A 26,590-nucleotide genomic window follows, 5' to 3' on the forward strand; every position below is an offset into this window, starting at 1 on the left:
CTTCCCTCGCAACCTTTATCAATCTTCGGCTTATGTTACCACTTCAGGTATTTTTGGAGAAATTAAAGATTACTCATCTACAAAAATAAATAAATAAATAAATAAACTGAGGAAGAAAAATGGGAGAAATGGTGATGGAATGACTACTTGATCTCTGTCTGACTGAGTATAAGTATTGCAGAAAATACCGTTTTACTTTACTGTTTACTCTTTGTATTGTATTGAAGTGAGCTGAATGACTGAAAATGACATTCACGCAGCTCAGTTGATACTTGGAGAAATCCATTTTCCATGTGTCTGAGAGAAGACGACGTGGAAATGGAAATGAGATCATGTAGTGTACTGAAGAGTCTCCAGCAGGCGGCGCTGTGCCCACGCATTCTCGGCGCGCCACTGTGTCTCTGGGAGCGCGCCACTTCAGCGGCAGAGCTGTAAACGTTCTCAGTCGGTGGGCTTCTCTGTCCCTGGACCGTTATTACGACCGGACGGACTTGCACCGCTTCACTATTCTGCAGAGTAGCGGGGTGAGTGATGCGATATGCACGTAATGGCGGGATGGGCGGTTGGCAAATGTGCGAGCAGTCGGGTTTTCGAAGCGATGATGGGTTATTTACCCCCTCTTTTGTGAGGCTGGTTGGGAGGTGGCCCGAGAGCTGAGCTCCATCCTGTTAGCTGCTTCTTCATCAACGTGGAGCTGGTGTTCAAACGGATCTTTATGATGGTGATGATGATGAAGTGCGAGACCAGAACTCACGACCGCAATCTGAACCACATGTGCCGCTTACTTGACATTGCATTCTCCTTGCAGCCCGGATTTATCTCTAAATGCGACTACTAGACGCATCTTCTCGAATGATTTCATCGTCAGAGCAGCGCGTGCTCGAACGCGTGGAAATCTTCCCGGTGCGGATGCGTTATAGGTTTGATCCGATGCAGCAAACGCGAGGAAGAGCAGGCCCTCCCTGTGTCTGCGTTCACTACACTGCTGGCCACCCCGGCTCTCGCACGGTACTCTTGAAGGAATTCCAGCCTTGTGTGCGTGAAGGCGTGTGCGTGAGAACTCCAAATGAGATGGAAGCAACTCCTGGCTAATGGGCCAAGCTCCTCCATTTGAAATGTGTGTATGGGCCCAAGCTTGTGTGCTGATGATGCGGCATCATGGGGGTTATCAGCTGTTGTTGGCAGCTGACCTTATCTGCCAAGGTGGGGTTACTGTCAAATGTGACTTCTCCTCATGTTCAGGTATTCTTTAAACTGACAATTGACCTCCGAAACAACATGCAGTTCAGTAGTCATGAAGAAAAATGTAGCTTTAGATGGCTGTCTAGGTTGAGTGAAACTGGAGGTTCTGTCAGGGTGGCAACAAGACAGTGACAAACAGACCGCAAAGTAGCAAGGTGGATAGGAACAGGTGTTGCCATACTTTCTGTTAACGGCTACAAAGGACTCTTCAGGTGGAGGCCTGAGTGGTTAAATGCATGAAGAAATACTGAGAGAAACACAACCGCGATTACATGCAAACAGTGGCAGGCAGCGTGGAGCCATATCAGACTGAGAGATTTGGCACTTGCGAGCGATGTTTCAGTTGTGTCAGGTTACTGGATTGGAACTCACAGGTTCAATGAAATATCTAGGAGAATGTTTTGTTTGTATTGAGAGAATGGTAGATGTGGAGTTTCTAAAGCACAGATTTTAGCTTTAGATCATGTATGTGATGGTGATGTCGTCTCTTTAAACCAACAAATCACATCTCCACGTGGTAGGCAGGTCTCATGTAGTAGACATCACAGTGTGCAGCAATGGTTAGCACTGCTGCTTCTCAACATGAATGTTCAGGGTTCAAATCAAGCTCTGGCCCTTTCACTTGGCTCGAAAGCCAATACAAATGGGAAGCGAGAGCGAGCGTGAGTTTTACATTGGTTGCGAGATAAGTGACAGCCCTCTGCTAACATGTTAGTGCTCTCTGCTTACCGCTGCTACCAGGATTGGAGATACTTGAATAACAACTTGTACGGGATCAGTGGTCATCCTGGGCTGCAAAACTGTGGGGAAAGTAGTCGGATATTGGTTATTTAATCCGGCTCCCACTGAGTCTCTCTCCTGCTGCAGCTGCGCTTTGGTCAGTGATAACAATCGCTGTGGCTCTCAATCACTGAAACAATTTAGCCACCAAAATGTTTCTGGTCTGGCACCTTGCTATCGCTCATAAACTGCTTTGTATAAAAAGAAAGTGGATGATACTCTTTCTAAGTACGCAAATACAATCACAGTCAGCACTTAGACCAAATAACTGTGGCAAACCGTGGTTTTTATTATTTATCTCAGAATCAATGAATCACAATTCTGATATTTATATCATGATTGATTTATTGACTGTTTGATTGACTGAATCTGACAAAGAATATTAATCAGAATCGCAATATACATTCAATCAGCACAGTAGTATTGGGAAAATATCGAACAGGCCAATTGCATATCATCCCAGCCCTAATTTTTATGCCTTGAAACAGTTGACTTAAGTGACAGAGAATATCTTCTGCTTGAGTTAGCAGCCTGATCATTCATGGTGGGTTAAGGAAAGACAGCAAAGTATTTTGTTTTAAGGTTCATCTAAGGTTATATGGCTTGTCAGTGCCTCATTAATGTTTTGATAATTTTGTTGTTTTATAATTTGAAGCATGAATACTGTTATTTGCAATTTTTGTTTTTGTGAGGTAAGCACAAAGTCACCATTAGCACAATGGTACTTATAAGTGCCATAATAGTTGTCTGATAGTTGTTATCAGTAGGGATCGATCGGTGACAGATCATGATCGGTAAATGCCGATCACTGCCTGTCACTGCCGATCACAACAAATGATCACGTGTGACAGCTGGCGCTCTGATGAAGCCCCAATGGTTGTGATGTGTCCGCTCCTCCCTATTCGCTGCTCACTAAGCAGCAGCATGTCTTCTGTAGAAGTTCTTTCAATCTGTCATGTTAAGTTTGCATCCTGCAGCACATGCACGGAAAAATGCTGCGCAGGGAATCGCCTTCAAATTAAATATGCCATTTAAAGTGCCAGCACTAGATGGAGCACAGATATTTTTATGCGCTCATGAAAGTGATACCGCTGGTTCCTCAACAGCAGCAGGTCCGAGCGTGACAATCGGAATGATAAGAAGTAATTATAAATATTACAGACCAGCCTTTCTCAGGTGTCATTTACGTGGAGACAGAAACGGAAAGGACCTTACCAATCGCCTTTTTGGAGTCAGGGGCAGTGTTTAGCTAATCTGAAACTTTTGAAAACATCTGGAGTGGACACTTTCATAAATGCAGTGCTCTCTGTCTGAGTCCCGCTACAGGACGTCTCGCGCCGAATTAAATGTTCTTCAGTTGTCTTTTTGACAGAATAATTGGTGCATTCAGCCAAGTTTTTCTATTTTTGCCACCTTGGAGAGGTATATAAAAAACGTGTCTGAATCAAAATGATTTAAAGTTCATTTTTTCACATCATGTACACAGAATGTCTCATTATTTTGATTACAAATTTATCGATCCATGTGATCGGTATTGGTGATCGGCAGCAAAAATCCTGAACGGAGCATCCCTACTTTTCAGCCTTGGCTACATAATTTTTGGCATTGTGTTTTGGCCAAGAATTTTTATTTCGGTTCATCCAAATTAAATGTGGGTGATTTTACAAAACATCTGTGCAACTGACCAAAATCTTCACAAAAATCATGAATGCGGTTTTCAAGCTGTTACAGTTTTGGCTCAAAATGACATACAAACATGCTTAATGAAGAAATTGAAATTTGCCTTTATTATGTATTATTTGCCGTTTATATATATATATATATATATATATATATATATATATATATATATATATATATATATATATATACACACACACACACTACCGGTCAAAAGTTTTAGAACACCCCAATGTTCACTGAAAATTATGGCATTTAATGTCTCATTGCACTTAGACATGAAAGCATAGTACAAATATGTAATTGGAGTCAAAAAAGAAATGATGGAATCAATTTATAGACCAAAATGTATTCTAAACTGTTGACTCTATAAGTAGCCACCTTTGGCAGATATAACAGCTGAACACACACGAGCCATTCTTCCTGATTGGGCCCTCCCTGTGGCACCTGACTGTCTGTCTCCTTTCTATTGGTTGAAAGAAAGCCTGTCCCTTGGTTGGACATTCATTGCAACCTGGTGTTGGTGTTCTTGCTCTCTTGCACTTTAAAAGGACCAAAAACTTCAACACTGTATGCAGACTTTGGATCACAGGTCACAACAGGTTGTGCTTTAATGATGCGTGACATCATGGGCAGCAAAGACATGATCAAATAAAGAGGAAACATGGGTCGGAAAGTCCAAAACATTTCGACCTCTGTTGACTCGCTCCTGTTCGGTCACCAGCCGACCGGGCAGCAAGCCGTCTGTGGTCTTGTAGAGCGCTTATCACCCCGAGACGCATTTCTTTATTTAAGAAACACATTCCCTTACATTGGGTTGATGATTTAAAGCATAAATTAGCATTCAGGCTCATTGTTTGATCACATCACACGCCACTGTTTCGGCTGCCGCTGAACTCTAATTAGTAACAGTGTTATTCAGATGGGGTTTTGAAAACGAGAGAGTCATTTTTTTAAAAATGAACATTTTTACACACATTTCTCTCTGCGGCCGCACCACTGCCAACCACTAGGCCAACTTATGGCCCTTGCGCTGGATCATCGCTGTTCGGAGGTTCGAGGACTCAGACACTGGATTAATGACACCAATGCAACCCAAGGACGAGTTACGTTCCTCGCAGTGAACTGTGATTCAAAATCTGCACTGATACTGTTGAACTTTGAAAATTTACTGTATCTACTTTGCTTTCCATGGAATGACTCCCTGTCGGAGAGATCCATCGTACTCTATACAAACGCAGAACCCATTATAAAACCCCTGAGTTTCGCTCCTTTCTCTGATTTTATTTAAGCAAATAAGGTGGAATAGAAGATGTACAGTATGTATGTATGTATGCACGTATAATTGTACCACATTATATTATATTGATTATTGTCAATTATAATGATACATGATTAAAGGTTTTTCTTTTTACTGTTCAATAGCTAAATAATATTAGATAAATAAAGATATGTTATTCCTATCAAGCAGAAGACTCTGCCGCTGCTGCAAACAGTGAAAAAGAGAGAACTGACAAGTAGCAACCGAACGGTTCTTGCAGTGTCATTCATTTAAAGCATGATACAACGATACAAAATGGCTATCAACTTATCCACATTTGCTTTTTGAATGACCCTCCATCCCCCCAGGGGAGAGTAATGATAGGGGCTGTGATGAAAGGGGGACCGCCTTTTGGATGGTACGTTAAGCTTTAAAGTCATGCCAAATGGTTCATACTACACGCTAGGGATGCTACGATTGATCGGTCACCGATCATGATCGGCCGATTTCAGCGTGATCGGTGAATGCCGATCACTACCTGTCACTGCCGATTACAACAATTGATAACCGGTGACAGCCAGCGCTCTGATGAAGCCCCGCTGGTTTTGATGCGTCCGCTCCCCCTACTGGCTGCTCACTAAGCAACGGCATGTCTGCTGTAGAGCATCTTTAAATATGTCTTGCAAAGTTTGCATCCTGCAGCACATGAATGGGAAAATGCTGTGCAGGGAAGTGCCCTACACAGCATTTTCAAATTTAACACACCATTTAAAGTGCCAGCACCTGACAGAACGTGGAGAGTTTTCTGGGTTCATGAAAATGAGACCGCTGGTTGCTCAGTAGCTGGCTGTTAACAAAGCTGACGCTTAGCAACACCCGTGGGTCCAAGCTCTACTTTCAGAATGATAAGCAATAATCACTCGTTTCACTGAGCTACACCAGCCTTTCTCAGGTGTTGTTGCGGAGACGGAAACAGATCCATTGGCGTTTTAGAGTCAGGTTCAGCGTTCGTTAGCCACCTGAATCTGAAACGTTTGAAAACATCTGGAATGGAAACTTTCATAAATGCTCCCTTTCATAAGTGCTCTCTGTCTCGGAGTCCAGCTAAAGTATGTAAATGTTTCACGGACATAGCACAGTCTCTAGAGATTCACCTGTAACGTCTGACATCACAGACCAATTTTTTGCACATCATGTACACATCATTTTGATTACAAATTTATTGTCAATCTGTGTAATCGATATCGGTGAGCGACAGCGAAAATACTGAGCATCCCGACTACAAGGCTAAAGTCGTATGCTGTTAATGTCGATGTGAACTCATTTACCACTGGCGTTAGTCTTGTGTGGAATATTGTTGTTTGTATATATATATATATCACAGTGTAGATGCAAATGAGTAGCTTGCCAGAGGTGTATTATCATTAATCATGATGACAATAATAATCATCATCATCATCATCATCCTATTTTTTCCACCACACCAATCATTGTAAGTAGCTTTCTGAGGTAAACTGAACCCAAAACCAGCAGCCTCTGGATATCTGGTTCAGCTACACCAGTTGACTTTTTATCAGACTGCTGCATGGTGTGCTATTCTTCAGGGTTTGGTGTGTTTTCCAAGGTATAAACTGGATAATTAATCAAAGTATTGGTATTTTTATAAGTTTACAAAGAGATTATGTCCTTTGACACATTAAACACAGACACGAATGCTGCTGGATGTGGAAGGATGATGTCAGTGGTTAACCATTAAAATGGTGATGGGAGTAGAGCCAATTGGCCTTTGGCTGCAGGTGACCGTTATTGCAATTGGTAGGAAGGTTTGTGTTTGGACTTTGGAATGAGAAGCAAAAGAAACTAGACAGAAGAATCACAGGCATCAGTTGCTATGGTTACATCCCCCCAAACACTTGCACACACACTGTTCCTCTCCCACCACTAGTCCCCTTTTATTCTTTAGTCTCTGTTCAGAGGCTGAAAAGAAAAGGCATGGCAAAGACTGGGCGAATAGTGGAGGTAAAATAATGGCCAGTCTTTAAAGTCCCACCCCCAGAGGGATTGCCAGTGGTGTGTGGGAAAGCTGAGTGGTCCCCTAAATAACTGTCAGATATTCTTCTTTGCCACATATTTCTTTTTAAACATTTCAACTTAAGCCTGGGCAATCTCTGCATTTACTGATATAGAATACCTAATATCCTTGTTCTGCCTTCTGGTTTACATTACGCAGTTTTTCCTTGTTTATCGCGGTGGGGTTACGTTCAAGGACTGTGGAATTAGCAGCACCATAATGTAACCCCAGGTTATCGCACATCATCTCTAGTCTTCATCATGAAAATATTCCTCAGGTATCTCAGTCGTTTCTCTGGCAGCAGCTGGTGGGGTCATAAATCACCTGATCGAGGTGCGACTGCAGCCTCATCGGGGAAGACACACGGGCGGATCTCATCAAATCAATTGTGTGAACTAGGGATGGACGATATGGACAAAAAAAACGTATCACAATAAATTATCTAATTTTGGGGATAACAATAATTATCACAATAAATTCATTTTCATTCTATTCCATGTGTTGTACATAGTACAGTCTCTCTTGAAACTGTTTTATGATAAGAGGACTTTCTCGCCAACGTCATCATTTGTTTATGTTTAAAGTGTAAGTGTAGAGATGAGAAATTCAATGTTTCATGTCTCTCGTAGAACCTGGTCATGTCTGACAGACTGCTCTGCCAGTTTTCAGCTGTGTCTCTTGTCTCTTAACAATATACTTTAACTATGGACCAGTCTGGACACATTTCCTAAACGCTATAGAATATTAGAAAGAATGTGAATAAATTATCATTTTGTCATATTCTATTCTCAAAATCATGATACAAGCTGTTAGTCCTTTGTTTAGGCAGACACCCACATCAGAAAACCTATTAGGGCCATTCCATCTAATAAAATAAACATACAGAGATACAGAGACTGAGAGTTGACCAGTGCCATTATCAAAGGTTCCACCACACTCTCCACTCTCGCTGTAGCAATGCTGGATTTGCTGTTAGCTGCTGTCATGTTGTCATTATGACACTGTGGGTTATGTCAATCTGAGCACGAAACGCAGAGTTTAAATGCCAAGATCGGCTCCTGGATCTGTAATTTTTCACTCATGCCCAATCCCACTTTAAGGGCCTGGATCGGGGTCAACACCTGAAACCAGGATTGGGATCGGTGCATCCCTAGTACCGCCTACCGACTTATCTTATCTGTATCTGCTGGTGTTTAATAGTGCTGGGATGATATGCATTTGGTCCGATTCAATATTTTTCGATTTGTCAATACTTTAGTGTCAATTCAATTTACATTGCAATTCTGTTCTATATTGCAATTCTTTGTCCGGAATAATTCTGACCACCCAATCCCTCATTCTCAAGTTCTCATTCTCTTTGTTGCCCATGCTGTCACATGTGATTCAAGCACAGCCTGTTCAGACCGTTGTTATGGTGATGCTTCAGTATGACGTGTGATCCAAAGTGTGTTGTTGAAATATTATTGAAAGTGTTGGAGTGTGAGTATAGAACTGCATTTTGCAATGAGTGTTCAACCAAACTATCTAGAACCTTCTGTTATTATCAGCCTAGTATATGATAAGAAATTGATGAAATTATTATCATTATTATTATTTGAAAAGCAAACTCGAACATAAAAAAAATGTCAAACATATTCAATCATCTAAACATTAACTATCTTTGACTAACAAGTATGTAAATATGTTCTGAACTATTTATGAAACATTTGAAAAAAAAAAGAGAGATGTCCATTAGGGCTGAATTATATCTTGTTATTGTACATCGCAATATGAAATATTAAAAACATTCATGTTATTAACATCATAGAAACAACAACATCAAATGTTCCCCGGCTGGCACTGCAATGTAAAGCAGAGGCATCCGCGAATGTCACTGCTGCGCCTGGCCTTCAATGTGCTGCTACGACCAGCCAACCCAACTATCACACAACTAGCCAACTATTAACTTTGTGGCTGATTGGCAGCTGAAGTCAGCCAATATTAGCCAGCGTTAGCTACCGACTCTGTTGTTTTTACAGCGGTGGCAAGGTTTTCAGTGTAAGAACCTCCGAGGAGCAGACGCTCATCCAGCGTTCTGAGTCACAGCAGCAGTACCAGCTTGACGGAGATGTTTCGAAAACCAATTTGGAAGTGGGCAATCGAATAAGAGCAATAGCTCACGCTCAACCCGAAACAGCTGTGATAAAATCAAGCGCTTCTTGTCATTCATCAAGCTGCAGACACACAGGAAGAGCGCGCAAATATGGTGGTTTTATAATCGAAGGAGTGACTTGTTCTCTCACGAAAATGACTAAAAAAAAGCTTGCAATGTGAAATCACATCTTACAACAGAGCCACATAAAAATGTATGCATTCAAGCCAATTGTCTGCTGAACTTGAAATAATGTCTCCTGTCTCCTCTGTTCTCTAAAGCCAGACCATACAGACTGGTGTTTCTAGAGAGAACATTTAACCTACCTGATGAAGGTTAAATATAACTGTTAAATTATTATTTATATGTTACACATTGTTTTGTTGTCGCTCATTGTTCAATATTCATTTGAATAATTGTGATTATTATGTTAATCAAAATAATCACGGTTATCATTTTTGCCATAATCGTCCAGCCCTAATACACTTCCCAGGCCTGAGAATGAGCCTAGTGCAGTAAGAAGATCAACTGTAAGAAAGATATGTGAACAGCCTCCAATGGTGTATCTAAGTGGTATGTGTGTGAGTTACTCATCCTACATACACAAATGCACATACAGGCAGGTACAAAATGCAAAATCACACTGGAGCACTTCAATATATAGACAAAAAACATCACAAAATACCATCCACTGTTTTTATATCACAATGTATTATTATTATTTACAATCCATAATTCATGGTTACAAGGCCAAGGAGCAACATGCAACATTTGGAAAATTACTTTGACCACAGCCATTTGCTTCGAAACATGTAAAAGAGGTGTGACATTTGAAGTTGCTCTGCAGCCTGAAGATGTTCTTTGTTTGGATAATTGCATAGTATTAATCAGCAATCAGAACCAATGGTTAGTAAAACAACTCAGGAAACCTAACATCCTGTTGCGAGCCTCATTTATTTGAGGTTTTCCATAGCATGTTAGCATAGCTATATATAAACCACATGCTTCTTCCATAGCATAGAATGTTGCACATGTAGTGTGTAGAAGTGCATAAATGTGCAACAGATAATTACAGACATGTACAAGATGTTGTGAATCACATTAAATAAAATAGTCAACATGCATTAAAGATAATGGAATACAGTTGTGACAATAATTTAGAATCTTTCACAAAGTTAAGATGGAGAACAGCCATACAGCTGTACACACGTTCATCTTAATGTGTTCTTGCCCAGACAATCTGGAGTTTTGGCACAAATCAGAGCTGCAGGTCACCATTTAGGTAAAGTACCTTCAATTGTGGGCAATATCAGTGTAAAGTGTGCTTTGGATGACACAATCTCCATAGTGCTGGTCCCAGTGCTATGGAGCTGACTCCTCAGTCTCCTGAAGAGAGCTCAGCTCATGAAGGTCCTCTTGACCTCGCTCAGGTCCCCTCCACTTCCACCTCATCAAAACAGAATTCTGCAATGAAGCTGGAGTTGGAGCGACAGAAAGGTAGAGTTACTGTTTGAAACAGTTCTAGGGGAAGACACTCTGTAATTCTGAACAATATTAATGTTCACACAGAGTTCACACATGAAGCCACCATTCTGCTGCTGGACTTCACACATAGCCACCTTGGGTTCTACCACAAAAACAGGGTGGCTTTATATAAAGAAATTGAAAGCAATAGATGGCTACATCATCAGAAATGAAAAAATCCAAAAAAGCTTGTGAGAAACCTGATGACCACCTATAAACGGGCAAAGGAGAGGCCCCAGATGACACAAGAGGGAAGAATTATCCACATTGGACATTTAACAGGGTATTGGTTAATGTCTGTTTTACACAGTTATGTGTAGTGGTAGGTTTGCATTGTCCGTGATAAAAGAGTACTGTGTAATATTTACTAAACCATGCATCTATTCCCTAGCAAATGGATGACTTGTTTGGAAAGCAGTCAGTCTGACTGAGTAAAATTGCTTCCTGTTGTAATAGGCGTTCTCACACTGTGGCTTTAACATGGGTATGTGACACCCATCCACTGCACACACGGTGTTGGCAAATCCTGCCTTCTCAAAGCCTTGTACTGATGCATGCAGGGCACCCCCTCGAGGCCATGTAATTACCCCCTGCATGTAGTGACCGGGGTACAGAAGAGGTGAAGATGGCCACAAAGGATTGATTTGGACATGTCAAACCGATCTTCCACATTTCTGTAGGACTCCTGGTTGGCTAGGGCCCACATTCAAGTCAACAGAGTGACTGACCTATTGGCCAGTTGTTCCAACATGTTCTAAGATACGACAGAGAAAATGACAGGCACTAATAGTTATGCAGAAAACCTCCAACCTGCACTTGTCCTCTTGTTAGTCTGAACTGGCTCTTGAAGTCTCACTGACTGTATAAGGAGACTATATGCTCCATAAAAGAAATTACATTTGCAACCTACCTGGATAACTGGGGAGTCAACCTACAACCTACGGATTGTTTCATGTCGTTAAATAAACAGTGTTATCTTTAGAATAAAGGAGATTAATAGGAAGAAATATGTAGGACGCTCATATTTATTGTGTATTTCAAGATAATTTGACTTGTTGCTGGCAATTTCGGGTGCCTTAAATGTTTCACGTCTTGCATTTTCTAGCCTAACTGTTAGTGTAAACATTATACTAAATAAAATGAAATATGAACTTATTTTTCTGCATTCCACAATCTCTGGATCATGCAGTTTACATTACGGCTGTTGAAACAACATTGTAGATGAAAAATAATAAATCAGCATATAAATGAACTTGAAAAAAGCAGCAAGGTCAGATGCAGGATCATTATGCTTAGGGCTCTCAGATTGCCACATCTGGCCTGCTGGCCTTCTGTTACCACAGCCACAGACCATCACATCTGGGCTTTGTGTTAAAAATGAGAGTCCCACCCTCAGTTCATACCTTGCAGCGCAATACGTAGGTGGGGTTTATCCAAAGACCCTCCCACGAGAAGAGGGGGGTTCACTTTAGTGGCTGGAATTCTGCATCAACTTTGCTGGTAGCTGGCTGGAAGTCTGCTGGCGGCCGGGTGGGATGGTAACTTGTGAATTTGAAAGTTAAGCTGCAAGTCGGCCTTTGTGATGTACTGTCTCCAAGTTCACCTGGCACAAAGACCAATGCTCCAGGTCTGCACTCTGCTGTCACAAGTGGCTCAGGCGGTTCTGATGTACTTAGCAGTGATTTCACATATGAAGCAAATGATGTCATTTTCCCTGAGCTTTTTTAGAGAGCTTTGTTGGGGTTATGCAGAAAAATTCAGTCTGCAATATATTGCGATGCTCAGCTGCTTAATGTAATATCGATTTTTAAAATCCTAGTAAAATTGCACAATTTCCGCTATTGGTAGAGAGCGCCATAGAGCCGCTTTGCTGTGCAGCTAAGCGCCATTCCTGTAGTAGAGGTAGTCACAGCGGCTGAAAAGGACTTTTAGGCAAACATGGCTGACAAAATGTTTATGGCACTGCAACACAGAGACGTCTGGAACTATTTTGGGCAATATTCCAGCTACACATGCATGCATCGTGTTTTGAGTTTTTTTTTTTAATCGAAGCAGAACTCAAATCTCAGATCTCACAATTCTGAAAAAGTAGGGACGCTCCGATCAATCGGTCACCAGTCATGATCGGCCGATTTCAGCATGATCGGTGAATGCCGATCGCTAACTGTCATTGACCACTGATCACGTGTGACAGCCGGTGGTCCGATGAAGCCCCGTTGGTTGTGATGCATCTGCTCCTCCCTACTCGCTGCTTAGTGGCATGTTTGCTGTGGAGCTTCTTTCAGTCTGTCATGTAAAGTTTGCATCCTGCAGCACATGCACGGGAAAGTGTTGTGCAACGAAGTGCCTTCAAATTAGACACTCCATTTAAAGCGCCAGCACTGGCCAGAACTTGGAGAGTTTTGTGGGCTCATGAAAGTGACACGGCAGGTTTCTTAGCAGCAGTGCTGCAGACGCTAAGCAACACCCGCGGGTCTGAGCTCTACTTTCAGAATGATAAGCAATAATCACTCGTTTCACCGAGCTAGACCAGCCTTTCTTAGATGTTGTTAATGCGCAGACGGAAACAGAAACGACAGGATGCATCGCTTTTTGTTAGCCACCTGATTCTGAAACTTTTGATAACATCCAGACAGAAAACTTTCAGAAATGCAATGTTGTCTGTTACAGTATGTAAATCTCACGTCTCACATAGAATTACATGTTTCTCAGTTGTCCTTTGGACAGAATATTTTCGATTTTTCCCACTTTGAAGAAGTATATAAAAAACGCGTCTGAATTCAAATGATTAAATGGTTCATGTTTTCATATCATGTACATAGAAGGTCTCATCATTTTGATCCTGATTGGAGCATGCCTATGAATAAGTACGAAACACAACCTACTTTGTTCAGTACTGTGAACTTCAAACATTACTTGTGTGTGTTTTGTTCTTAAAGAATTTGCTAATTTTTGTTACATTGTGTTCGGGCTCTGCAAAGAAGTTGAAGACTGCAGACAGTGTCTCCAGTGAGAGAGTTTTCTTGACTATGGGAGACTTTATCATTGCACAGAGGAGCACACTCACCCCTGAGCACCTAGATCAGATTCTCTTTCTGAACAAAAATCTGAAAACAAATGAAGTGAAGTACAAGCAGCTCTAGGCCCTGTTTCAAATGTTTACAGTTTCCCGTTTCAGTTTTGTTCAATTTGTTTACAAGAGTACTCTATCCCCTTTCTTTTCCTTATACTGGCTCACTGGGTTCAGTTATTTTGAGCACAAATGCAACATGTACGCACAGGCATTTTGGTTTCATTGTCATGGCTCCGCTTCCAGGCTCCGAGTCCTGGTTTTGCTTCTCTCCCTCTGTTCCTTTGGCACACGGCTGGAGCCGATTACCACCTGATTACTCTCTTCAAGTACACCTGGGCTCCAGCAACGTGTGCCAGATCGTTGTGTCTTTGTTTCCTGCCACTTCTCCTAGTCCCTGTGTGTTTCCACGTTCCCTGTGGTGATTCCTGTGATTTTGGACTCCTCTCGATCCCCTGTGGTAACTCCCGGTTCTCGTGTCTCTCCCTGTGTTCGGCTTCTGCGGTTCTCGTGTCTCTCCCTGTGTTCGGCTTCTGCGGTTCTCGTGTCTCTCCCTGTGTTCGGCTTCTGCGGTTCTTGTGTCTCTCTCCCTGTGTTCGGCTTTTACTTCTGTGCGCTCGCTAGTTCTTTTGTTACATTGTTTAACCCTGCTGTCCTGAGTTAGTGTTTTTGGTTTCTTGCTGTTTGCCGCGTGTTTCTTGGTTTTCTTTTGTAGTTTATTCTCGGTTTCATTTGTGATTTTAACTCCCGGTTCGGTGACGCTTTCTGTTTTGACTTTTTACTAATTTTTGTGCACTTCTGTTAGTTTCATTACTGTTTTTACACTCTGCGTTTGCTCTGTTTCTTCCCGGTTCGGTGACGCTTTCTGTTCTATGTTAGTTTGTTTAATTATTAAATATCTAATTTTGACTCCGTCCTGCCTCCAGTGCCTTCACCACTCGCACTTGGGTCTTGGTCACGTCCACTATACGTGACCTTTAAGCCCCACGTCCTCCTACGTGGCTTTAGCTCCCTCGTCCCTTCGTACTCGTGACATTCATATTGTTTTTTCAGATCATTGTTTAAACGGACACGATAGAAGTGTGAAAAGAAATCCATTGCACTTCATGATGGCTGTGTGTAGGTGTGTTACACTTTTTTGTAATTTGATTTTCTTCAATTAGCAAATAATTTTGACTCAATTTGTCCTCTGAATGATCAATACTGTATGTTCTAATAAACGTATGCAGCAACTAGATTTTTCATCTCTGCTTTTAATTTTTATATTAACTGGGTAGAATATCGCAACATATACAATATATTATTGTAATATATTGTAGTTATTTCGTGACAATAGTGTATCGTGACCCAAGTATTGTCATATGTATTGTTTTGCTAGGTCCTTGCCAATGCTCACCCTAATTCTTTGATTACAAAACTTCTATACTTGAGTGCTTTTTCTGCAGTCTCTCCAGAGTTTTGTTTGCGAATGTTAAATGACACAAAGAGCATGTGGATTATCCACACCTGTCTCAGTTTGATCCTGAGCTAGAGATATTATGCATTAATTTCCAAGTCAGAATTTCGACGTTGTTTGTTGTTTCGAAGTTGTTGATATGCCGCCAGGTGTTGATGTTATTACAATCCCACACTTCATCAAATCTCTTCCCAGAATGGTTACTGGAGACTGTGGGGACATTTTATGGAAACATTTCTCTCAAGGGAATCCCACATGAATCTCAGAAACGTTTATATTATGATTGTGTAAGTTGAATGGCCGTTTTTTTTTCAGTTCGCATGTCCTAATTACAGAATGAGTAGTGCCTGAGTCAACCAGAGAGGGGTCACTCCAGCAGCTAGAACTGTGCTGGAACTCTGGAACTGCTCTGGGAGTCGGCTGGAACTGTGCTTGGAAGGGAACTATTGAATTGCTCCTACTGTAGTTAGTTATTCTATTTAAACATAAACTAATAATGATTTTAGAGACAAACACCACTTAATAAACTTTCATCATAGAACCGTTTCAAGAGAGACTATAGTGTCCAACACATGGAATAGAATGAAAATATATTTATCGTGATAATTATCGTGAAATGACAACATTCATTGCGATATTATTTTTTTACATATTGTCCATCCCCAGGGGCAGTGTTGAAAAATCACTGACACGTCTGTAAACCAGCAACAATTGATGTAGAAACACAATTCTCCACCTTTTTGCCGGTGAGTTCCAGAACCTGGTCGAAGCTGGGATCCCTCCAGATAAAGCTCATTGTCTGGTTATGAATCCGCTGAACCACATCTTAGTGAAAAGTTCCTGTTCCTTCTCAACATCAGCGCCAGTTCATCCATCTTATTTCTGAGCGAGCGGACGTTGGGGAGCAATATCCCATGAATGTATGTGCGCGATCCTCTTTAGTGAAGGCAAACAAGTGAACTGGCACGGTCACTTTCGTCCAGCCAAAAAGTGGACAAACTCCGAAACCGACACCAAAAATACATGTAATAAGTCAGACGGCGTGATAGATCGGATATTAATCAACTTATTTTGGGTATAAGAACACATGGGTGCGCCATCAAAACATAAACCCAAACAAAAAAACACGCACTATAATGCCAGGCCAGCCTTTGTCGGCGCCATCTTGAAACAAGTAATTAATTTGACTGATACAAGTAAATATGGAAGTACAGAAATACATAAATCTTATGTAGACAATGTCACTTGAAGGAGATTAGTGATTGTAAAGTAGTAGTGGGTGAGAGTGTGGCCAGACAACATAGGATGGTGGTGTGCAGGATGACCATGGTGGTGAGGAAGGTGAAGAGGGCAAAGGCAGAGATGAAGACAAAGTGTTGGAAGCTGAAAGAGGAAGAGTCTTGTTGTTGCCTTTGGGGAGGGACTGAAGCAGGCTTTGGGTGGCCAAGAAGGACTTCCAGATGACTGGACAAATGCAGCTGAGGTGATCAGGGAGACAGGTAGAAGAGTTCTTGGTATGTCATCTAGAAGAAAAGTGCATAAGGAGATTTGGTGGTGGAATGAAGAAGTGCAGGAGTGTGTACAAGGAAGTGGTTAGCTAGACAACAGAAGAGAGTAGGCAGGAGTATAGGGAGGCCCAGCATAAGACAAAGGTAGAGGTGTCAATGGCCAAACAGAGGGCCTACGATGACTTGTATGCGAGGTTGGACAGTAAGGAGGGTGAGAGAGATTTGTACAGGATTGCAAGGCAGAGAGATAGAGATGGGAAGGACGTGCAGCAGGTTAGGGTGATCAAGGATAGAGAAGGGAATGTTTTGACTGATAACAGAAGTGTGTTTGGAAGATGGAAAGAGTACTTTGAAGAGCTGATGAATGAGGAGAATGAGAGAGAACTAAGAGCAAGAGTGACCATCATATATCAGGACGTGGCAAAGATTAGTAAGGCTGAGGTGAGAAGGGTATTGAAGAGGATGAAGAGTGGAAAGGCAGTGGATCCTGATGATATACCTGTGGAGGTGTGGAAGTGTTTAGGAGAAGGACTTTGAGAGTGACAAGATCCCTGAGGAATGGAGGAGAAGTTTGCTGGTGCCCATCTTCAAGAACAAGGGAGATGTCCAGTGTTGTGACAACTACAGTATAGAGAGATAAAGTTGATGAGCCATACGATGAAGTTGTGGGAAAGAGTAGTGGAAAGTAGACTAAGGGTGGAAGTTAGCATATGTGAGCAACAGTTTGGCTTCATGCCAAAAAAGAACACCACAGATGCAGTGTTTGCGTTGAGAATGTTCATGGAGAAGTACAGAGAAGGTCAGAAGGAGCTCCATTGTGTCTTTGTGGACCTGAAGAAAGCATACGACAGAGTGCCAAGAGAAGAGTTGTGGTATTGTATGAGGAAGTCTGGAGTGGCAGAGAAGTATGTTTGAGTGGTGCAGGACAAGTTACAAGGATGCAGAGATAAAGGAGGTGGGGGATTTTAAGTACTTGGGCTCAACTGTCCAGGGCAATAGAGAGTGTGAGAAAGAGGTGAAGAAGCGTGTGCAGGCAGGATGGACTAACTGGAGAAACATGTTAGGTGTGATGTGTGACAAAAGGGTGTCAGCAAGGATGAAATACAAAAACAGGTCAGGCCACCAATGTTGTATGGTTGGGTAACAGTGGCACTGAGGAAAATACAGGAGACAGAGCTGGAGGTAGCAGAGATGAAGATGCTGCGGTTCTCTCTGGGAGTGAGCAGGATGGATAGGATCAGGAACCACTATATCAGAAAGACAGCACATGTCAGGTGTTTAGGAGACAAAGTCAGAGAGACTAGATTGAGATGGTTTGGACATGTACAGAGGAGAGATGGCCAGTACATTGGTCGGAAGATGCCAGAGGTTGGAACTGCCAGGCTGAAGGTGGAGAGGAAGGGCAAAGAGGAGATTGATGGATGTGGTGAAGGAGGACATGAGGTTTGTAGGTTTGAGAGAGGAGGAAGCAGGGGACAGGGTCGGATGGAGGAGGATGATCCGCTGTGGCGACCCCTGAAGTGAGAAGCAAAGAAAAAAAGGAAAAGAACAATTCATGTTACGTCATTTCTGCATATTTCTGTTCAAGAGGCTCAGTGCAATTGCAAATAACAGGGGAATGAGTGCACATTCCTGTCTTGTGCATTTCTACGAAATTGGTGTTGTGAATGAGCAGTGTGTCGTGAAAAAATATAGTCTGTGTTGCCTAAATGGATAACTTTTTTCACGTGTATACTCATAGAATCTGGATAAGTGCAACCATCTGACTTTTATGGTCCCAATACCGATACCTGGGCTTTGAGTATCGACCGATAACAATCCAATACCAGTGTTAACCAAGTATGAACCTACTTTCCATGCTGTGGGATAGCATTGGTCATGCTTTGAGTAAAGAGCAAAAAAGACTTTCAAAGTTGCTATTTATTTAAGTGTTTACCAAATGTTGCATGCTCCACTGCTCGCTACTGCATCACGAAACCGAAACCAAAGCATGGCATTCTCTAGTTCATGAATGTTGTTTTAGTTGTACTTTTGACTCAAGAAACTTTGAGTAGATCCACCTGTGTGTCTGTCCAATGAGACTGCAGATGCTCTCGTCTGATCAGCTGATATATGACCTGCTCCATTTCTGCTGCGCAAGAGATCCAGGCGAAGCATCATGATGAAATTAAGGAGTATTTTATGTTTTTTTATGTTCATGTATGTTTATGTTTTATTGTAGTTTTAAGCTTAATTCAAGAAAAGGTTTAACAATGACATCTGTAGTTACAGAAACTCGTGATTATTTTAGTTGATGATGCATGGATCTGAGATGGATAGTGCATTGAATGAAAGCTCAGTGAATTACCTCCCTCAACACATACACGCGCAGCTGCTGCAGACATCCATTCATCATCATCATTCGTCATCTAAGTTCGCGATAAACAGTGAACCACAATTTAATGGAGACGTTTCCTCAAAATGTCTTTTTTTTGTCTTTTTCAGGAAAGAGTGATGATGGGATGGATTTGAAGATGGGCCAGTGGCCAGGGAGGCGAGCTGCTCTCCATGGACTCGTTCTTCTGCTGTTGATTTTGATCAAGACACCTCTCTGCTTTGTACTGTCAGCCAATGGAAGTCCTCAAGATCGACCTCCCTTTTCGTTTACTCAGGCTGTCTACCATGCAACAGTTCATGAGAATTCAGCAGCCCGCACCTATGCCAACAGTCAAGTTAAAATGGGCATCCACCTTGCCCTGCGGTCTTGGGAGATCCGCTATAGAATCATTTCAGGAGATGATGAAGGATTCTTTAAAGCCGAGGATTATGTACTTGGTGACTTTTGTTTCCTGCGAATAAGGACAAAGGGCGGAAATGCAGCAATCTTAAACCGTGAGATTCAGAATAATTATGTTTTGACAGTGAAGGCCACAATAAAAGGAGACGCTCATTTGGAGACATGGACTAAAGTCAGCATCCAGGTCCTCGACATGAATGATCTGAGACCCTTGTTTTCACCAACCACTTATTCTGTTACGATAGCAGAGGGCACTCCTCTCAGGACAAGCATAGCACAAGTTACAGCCACGGATGCCGACATTGGATCTAATGGGGAATTCTATTATTTTTTCAAAGAGAATACAGAGCTCTTTGCAGTTCACCCAACAAGTGGAGTGGTTTCCATCAGTGGGAAGCTAAATGTTGATGAGCAGATACGCTATGATTTAGAAATTCTTGCAGTTGACAGAGGTATGAAGTTGTATGGAAATAATGGGGTAAGTAGCACAGCCAAGCTCTATGTCCATGTGGAGCGTGTGAATGAGCATGCACCCTCCTTGAAAGTAATCACCCATGCTCCCTCTCTGACTGGCAACAGTGCAGTGTACGCTGTAGTCATTGTGACAGACCAGGATGAAGGTTTAAATGGTGAAATAGAATCTGTGGACATAGTAGCTGGAGACCTTTCAAATTGGTTTTTCATCCAAAGGTCGAGTGACAGAGAGTTTACCATACAGTCATCTGAGTTGCTTTCATGGGAGAAATTACCACATGGATGCAATCTCACTTTACAGGCTAAAGACAAAGGTAGTCCTTCCAAATTATCTGAAGCAACAGTTGCACATATTTTGATCGAAAAGTTGCAGACAACAGAATGCAAGTTTGAGCAAGACCATTATGATGTTCATCTGAGTGAAGTTTCACCACCAGGCACGATTGTTCTGGCTGTTCAAATTAGGCCTGAGCTGAATGATGCAGAGTATACAATAACACCTTCTGCAGATTCAGTATTCTTCCAAATAAATAAATATACTGGAGTGATATCTACCTCTCACTGGTTTACCCAGTTAGCTCAAAGCATCTTTAATCTTGAGGTCCATGAAATAGAGAGTGACCTGAATGCCACAGTGCTGATCACAATTGACGATGCCAACGACAACACACCAACCTTTTCACAGTCTTCTTATGAGATTTTCATCAATGAAAGTTGCCCCATTGGGACTAATATTTTCGTTGTTTCAGCCATTGACGTGGATAGAGGTGAGAATGGATACATAACCTATAGCATCCCTCGACTTCAGCCGTTGCCTTTCAAGATAAATCAGTTCTCTGGTGTTATAAGAACAACCACAGACCTGGACTTTGAATCTTCTTTAGAGAGCTTTGTGTTTGTAGTCAGGGCATCTGACTGGGGATCACCGTACAGACGAGAAAGTGAAGTCAATGTAACGGTTCATTTGGTGAATGTAAATGACAACAAGCCATTATTTGAGAGAGTTGCTTGTCAGGGAGTAATCTCAAGAGGCCACAAACTGGAGGAGGTCATAACCACAGTGTCTGCAATAGATGTAGATGAGATGGAGCTTGTAAAATATAAGATTATCTCAGGTAATGAAAGGGGCTTTTTTGACCTGAATCCAGATTCAGGTGTTTTAAGGCTGAAAAGCCCCTTGACATCAGATAGCAGTTTTTTTAATCTGACTATAATAGCAACGGATGGGGAGCATTTATCTGAGCCAATGTCTTTGAGTCTTTCGGTTGTGAAAGGGAAAGCTTGGAACAGAAGTTTTAACTGTAAGGAAACAATGGTAGCCCAATTATTAGCTGACAAGTTGCTAAAAAAGTCCAAAGCAAGCACCAAGGTCAAGGTTGAGGAAGGGTTTATTGATCTCTTTTCTGTCAATCGACACACACCTAGATTTGACAAATCATCTCCCAAACAAATTACTGTGATGGAAGACCATCCTGTTGGAGCAAGTGTGTTTCAGGTCAATGCCTTTGATGGGGACACAGGCTTTAATGGTCAGCTTATATATGCTATTTCTGATGGAAACATTGACAGTTGTTTTACCATTGACACAGAGAGTGGCCAAATTAGTGTGTTCTTGCCCATTGACAGAGAAAAGAGAGATAGCTATCGTCTCAATATAACAGTATATGATCTTGGTGTGCCACATAAAGCTAACTGGCATTTGTTGAATGTTTTCATCGAAGATGCAAATGACAATGCCCCACAATTTTTGCAGGAGGGAGGTTATGAAATGTCTATACCTGAAAACACACCAATAGGAACAGAGGTCATCCAGGTGGAGGCAACTGACAAAGACCTAGGACTAAATGGTGAAATAAATTACTCTATATTAACCAGTACCACTCAGTTTTGGATGAATTCTTCGAGTGGTGTTGTTTCCATCACTGGCCAGCTAGATAGAGAGTCAATTCCGACTTTTTATTTAAAGATAGAGGCTCGAGACAAGGCAGAGAAAAACCAGAAGTTCTCTGTTACAACATTGAAAATCACACTGGAGGATGTCAACGATTGTCCGCCACTCTTTATTCCAAGTGTGTACAAAGCCAGAGTACTGGAGGATCTTCCAATTGGAACAGTCATTGCCTGGCTTGAAACACAGGACCAGGATTTGGGCTTTGGAGGCCAAGTACGTTTCTCCCTTTCCAATGACTACAATGGATGGTTTGAAGTGGACAAATCCAGTGGTGCAATACGGCTGATGAAAGAGCTGGACTATGAGATGCAGCAGTTCTACAATATTACAGTGAAGGCCAAAGATAAGGGAAGGCCCGTATCACTTCTCTCCATAACCTATGTGGAGGTTGAGGTTTTGGATGTGAATGAAAACCTCTATGCTCCCTACTTCTCCCAATTTGCAGTGACAGGATTTATAAAAGAAAATGCCCGCATTGGAACCACGATACTTCAGGTAACTGCTAATGACCAGGATGAAGGGAAAGACGGAGAGATCCAATACTCTATCCGCGATGGAAGTGGGCTTGGACGATTTGCTGTTGACGAGGAGACAGGTTAGACACCTTTATTTATGTTTATTCATTATTTATGTGACATTAGTACTGTCAAAGTTGACTTTTTGATAATGCATTAACTATAATAAAGTTTAATGCGGCCAACATTTTTTACATTAATCACAGCCGTGTATGTGGCCATCTGCTTCTCAGCATGCATGTTTTCACCTCTCCCACCCTTGTGCAGTAGTGATATCACAAGGCTGAAGTTATTTGCAGTTGCATGTTGATGGCATTAAACACAAACGTATGCTGAGTCTCAACGTTAACTAAGTCTGAACGTTAAGGTACAGACTTTGACAGACCACCTGACAGAACACCAATTACCATCATTTGAAGTTAAATGGGTAAAGTTAAAGGTTAGTACCAGGGATTAACAACACTCAAAAATCTTTGAGGCTGTAAGTGAACTTTGAGTTGAGGGAGGTACGCAGCTTGGCGGTCATGTGACCAGTCACTGCTGCTGTCGGGATTGTGCCTCCTGGCAGCCAGATGCACTCTTCAAGGGACACACTCAGTCACTGAGTGAGAGCCTCTGTGACAGTTAAGACAACGGCTGCCGTGATATGCAGGACTTGCCTTTTCCAAAAATTTGCAAAGGGTCATGTTCTAAAAATGACTTTCTGAGAAGGCTCATTTCTGTTTGTTTTCTGTCCTTGCCTCACAGAAAATGTATGACAGCAATCCCATATTAACAGATTGCTTTTCCGACTTGCAGGTGTGATTTACACCACTGATTTGCTGGATCGAGAGACCAAGGATTCCTACTGGCTTACAATATATGCAAGTGACCGGGCTGTTGTACCCTATTTTGCTGTGATTGAGGTGTTCATTCAAGTCGAGGACATAAATGACAATGCACCGCTGACCTCAGAGCCAATGTACCATGCCACTGTACATGAGAATTCCCCACGAGATGTCTCTGTCATGCTAATCCAAGCCCAGGACCCTGATGCCACAACTCAAGGAGTTTCTGACAGACTGTCCTACCGAATCATTAGTGGAAACCCACAAAACTTCTTCACCATCAACGCACGCACTGGTGAGTCTTCTATTGTTTTTTTTTTGTTTTGTTTAAAATAATTTGTCAGGGACAAATTAATTCTGCATACAAACAAGTCAACAACTGCCAGGGATTGCAAATATCATATCATGCTTAAGAGACAGCATAGTACATGCTTATAAGTTTGCACTCTCTTAAGCATTGTGGAAAAAAAGCACCATTAAAAGTCATCATGACTTGATTCAAAGTTCAAGATGGCACAGACGGAGGCTGGCCTGGAATCATTGGGAATGTTATTTTGCTTATTTTTGTGTTTTGATGGTGCGTCCACGTGTTCTTACACATGGGATGAGGGCTATTTTCGGTGTCAGTTTCGTAGGTAGTTCACCTATTGGCTGGGTGGAAGAGCCCTTGTTGTTTGCAGGTTATTTATTTATTATTTACTTCCATTATTGTTTTTCCATTATTGTATTGTTTATTTTTATGTATTATTATTATTATTATTATAATTATTCTGTTTTTGTTCTGGCTGCACTTTATTCCAAAGCACTTTCCTAGTTGGTGGGATCCTCACTGACCATGGCAATAAAGCTGATTCGGATTCTAACGAATATAACCAAAAAAAAACATTCCTGTGTATCTTGTCCATTACTGCAGTTTTGAAATTATAATATAAATGCAGGTCATTTCAGCTGATATGCATGTGTTCTGCTTTTGTTTTTGTTGTTTGTTTTGGCAACAACATATCATAGATCGCTTGGATTTCTGACTTTCGGCTTAGATCATGTATGATATGAGAAATAAAAAACTGAGGTGCTCATCGACAGAATATATCTTGTATCGAGTCTGTTTTTACATGTTGGCGATCCAAAGACAACTTTCCACCTTGGTGGACAATAATAATTGATTCTAATACATTCTGATCTCTTGCAGGTCTTATCACCACCACGTCCAGAAAACTGGATCGTGAGCAACAAAGTGAACATGTTTTAGAGGTAAGAAAAGCATGTTTTTATGTGTTGATGGAGCCACCTCGGCAGAGGCAGCCCTTTGAGAATGCAGGAAAGGATGTTCACCGGGGTTTTCAAATGAAGCGAGTGTGACTGAATGATGGAAGGAGAAGTTCAGAGAACTAATGTATAAAGAAAGTGAGAGTGCAGTCTAGCTGAAACAGTCAGGATGCTGTTAAGCTAAAACGGGGGTGAGAAACTTGCAGCTCTGGAGCTGCATCATGAAACAAGGAGACATTTCAGGCTGTTGTATTGCACTCGGCACGCAGCGATCGTGCTGACTGATCCTCCATTATAATGATCACCGTCAACACTCTTCCTTCTGTTGCAAGTGCGAAGTTTCACAGAGAACTCTTAAAACGAGGGTAGCAGTTGGCACCATTTAATGACACAAAACACGAAAAATAACTTGAACTGAAGGCGTCGCTGTAGACAAACATACTGGGAAGGGAAAAAACTTGGAATAGAAGACTGACCCAAACAGCACTACAATAATTTTAATCTCGAGATAACTATTATCTTGTAATTTTTATCTCCGTATGTTAGTACCGGATTTTGTGTATAAATCTCTATATACAATCAGTCAGTTGTGGGAGGACTAGCCCCATGGACCAAGAACGGTTGATCAGCTTTTTTGTTCATTTGTGGGTATGAATCACACGGAGAGTCTGTGTAGCTTTGACACATATGGTGTTATTTTGAGCAGAAGGCACTTGATCAGAGCGCTTAAAGCGCAGCGACTTATTCTATATTCTGACTTGCAGGTAGTGGTTGACAACTTTGACGAGCAGTTGCGAAGTCATGGGAGATAAAGATGAGAAATGCTTTGCCAGAGAGGCAGTTATGCATGCGCTGACATCTACGATTGTATCTTGAGATAAAAATGATCTTAAGATACTAATTATCAGGAGATAAAAGCCATCTCGAGATAAAAATGATCTGGAGATAACTGTTATCTCGACGAGACAAGTCGAAAGTGTTTTCATGCCTAACCACAGGTAAATGGGTCATTAAACATGGATGATCACTGAAATGTTTATTAGACACTCACTGTATCACAAGTTGAGTGTATGAATGTATTTCTCATGAAAAATGAATATGTCTGCTTATTGAAAGACATTTCAAACAAATAGTGAACACTGCCACTGACTCAAACATTTTTTTGTGCAGGTTATTGTGTCAGATGCTGGTCCGAGCCCACAAGCAACTACAGTGTGGCTGATTGTTCAAGTCCTTGATGAAAATGACAACAGGCCAACTTTTACTGAGAAAGTGTACCAGGTGAAATTGCCCGAGAGAGAGAGGCGAAAAAAGGCTGAGCCTATCTATCGCGTCTTTGCCCACGATCGTGATGATGGGCTCAACAGCTTACTCTCCTATAGCATCATAGATGGTAATCAGGATGGAAAGTTTTTCATTGACTCAAAAACTGCTGTCGTCTCCTCTCGGAAGGCCTTCTCTGCAGGAAGCTATGATATCCTTACTGTAAGCATTCCATTTTCATAATTCTTTTGCAGAAGTGATTGAGTTTGATTTTAAATGAATGAGCATTGTGAGTGAAAATGTCCATAAAGACACAATATAACACTTGTGAAGACAAAAAATGTAATATCAACTAGGGATGATGATTGATTGGCCACCGATCATGATCAGCCGACATCAGTGTGATCTGTCTATGCCGATCTCTGTCTCTTATTGTCAATCACAAAAACGATCACGTGTGGCAGCCAGCACTCTGATGAAGCCTCGTGGGTTGTGTTACGTCCGCTCTTCCCTCCCTGCTCGCTGCTCACTTGGCGGCAGCATGTCTGCTGTAGAGGCCAAGTAAAGTTTGCATCCAGCAGCTCATGCACGGGAAAATGCTCTGAAGCCTTCAAAGCCACAAATGAAATATGCCAAGCACCACCACCTGGCACAGAGTTTTCGGGGCTCATGAAAGTCAAAGCGCTGGTTCCTCAGCAGCAGGCTGTTAGCGCCGCTAACGCTTAACCCGGGCTGAGAGTGACATTCAAAACACTGAGCAAATTGCCCAAGAAATAATAATTAATTTCACGGAGA

At 41.8% G+C, this 26,590-nt stretch overlaps 1 protein-coding gene across 5 annotated transcripts in view; it reads left to right on the forward strand.

Moving 5' to 3' along the window:
- Positions 1–382: 382 nt before the first annotated feature.
- Positions 383–26,590, forward strand: part of fat3a (FAT atypical cadherin 3a) — a 73,039-nt gene continuing 46,831 nt past the window's right edge. For all 5 annotated transcript variants that reach the window (XM_053872271.1, XM_053872273.1, XM_053872276.1 and 2 more), the window contains exons 1-5: positions 383–524; positions 19,208–22,519; positions 23,238–23,561; positions 24,456–24,517; positions 25,703–26,017. In XM_053872271.1, the coding sequence (XP_053728246.1) occupies positions 19,225–22,519; positions 23,238–23,561; positions 24,456–24,517; positions 25,703–26,017 (3,996 nt within the window). In that variant the 5' untranslated portion in view covers positions 383–524; positions 19,208–19,224. The remainder of the gene's footprint in view (positions 525–19,207; positions 22,520–23,237; positions 23,562–24,455; positions 24,518–25,702; positions 26,018–26,590) is intronic.

This window comes from Synchiropus splendidus, chromosome 8 (assembly GCF_027744825.2).
Source record: "Synchiropus splendidus isolate RoL2022-P1 chromosome 8, RoL_Sspl_1.0, whole genome shotgun sequence".
Classification (NCBI taxonomy): Eukaryota; Metazoa; Chordata; class Actinopteri; order Syngnathiformes; family Callionymidae; genus Synchiropus; species Synchiropus splendidus.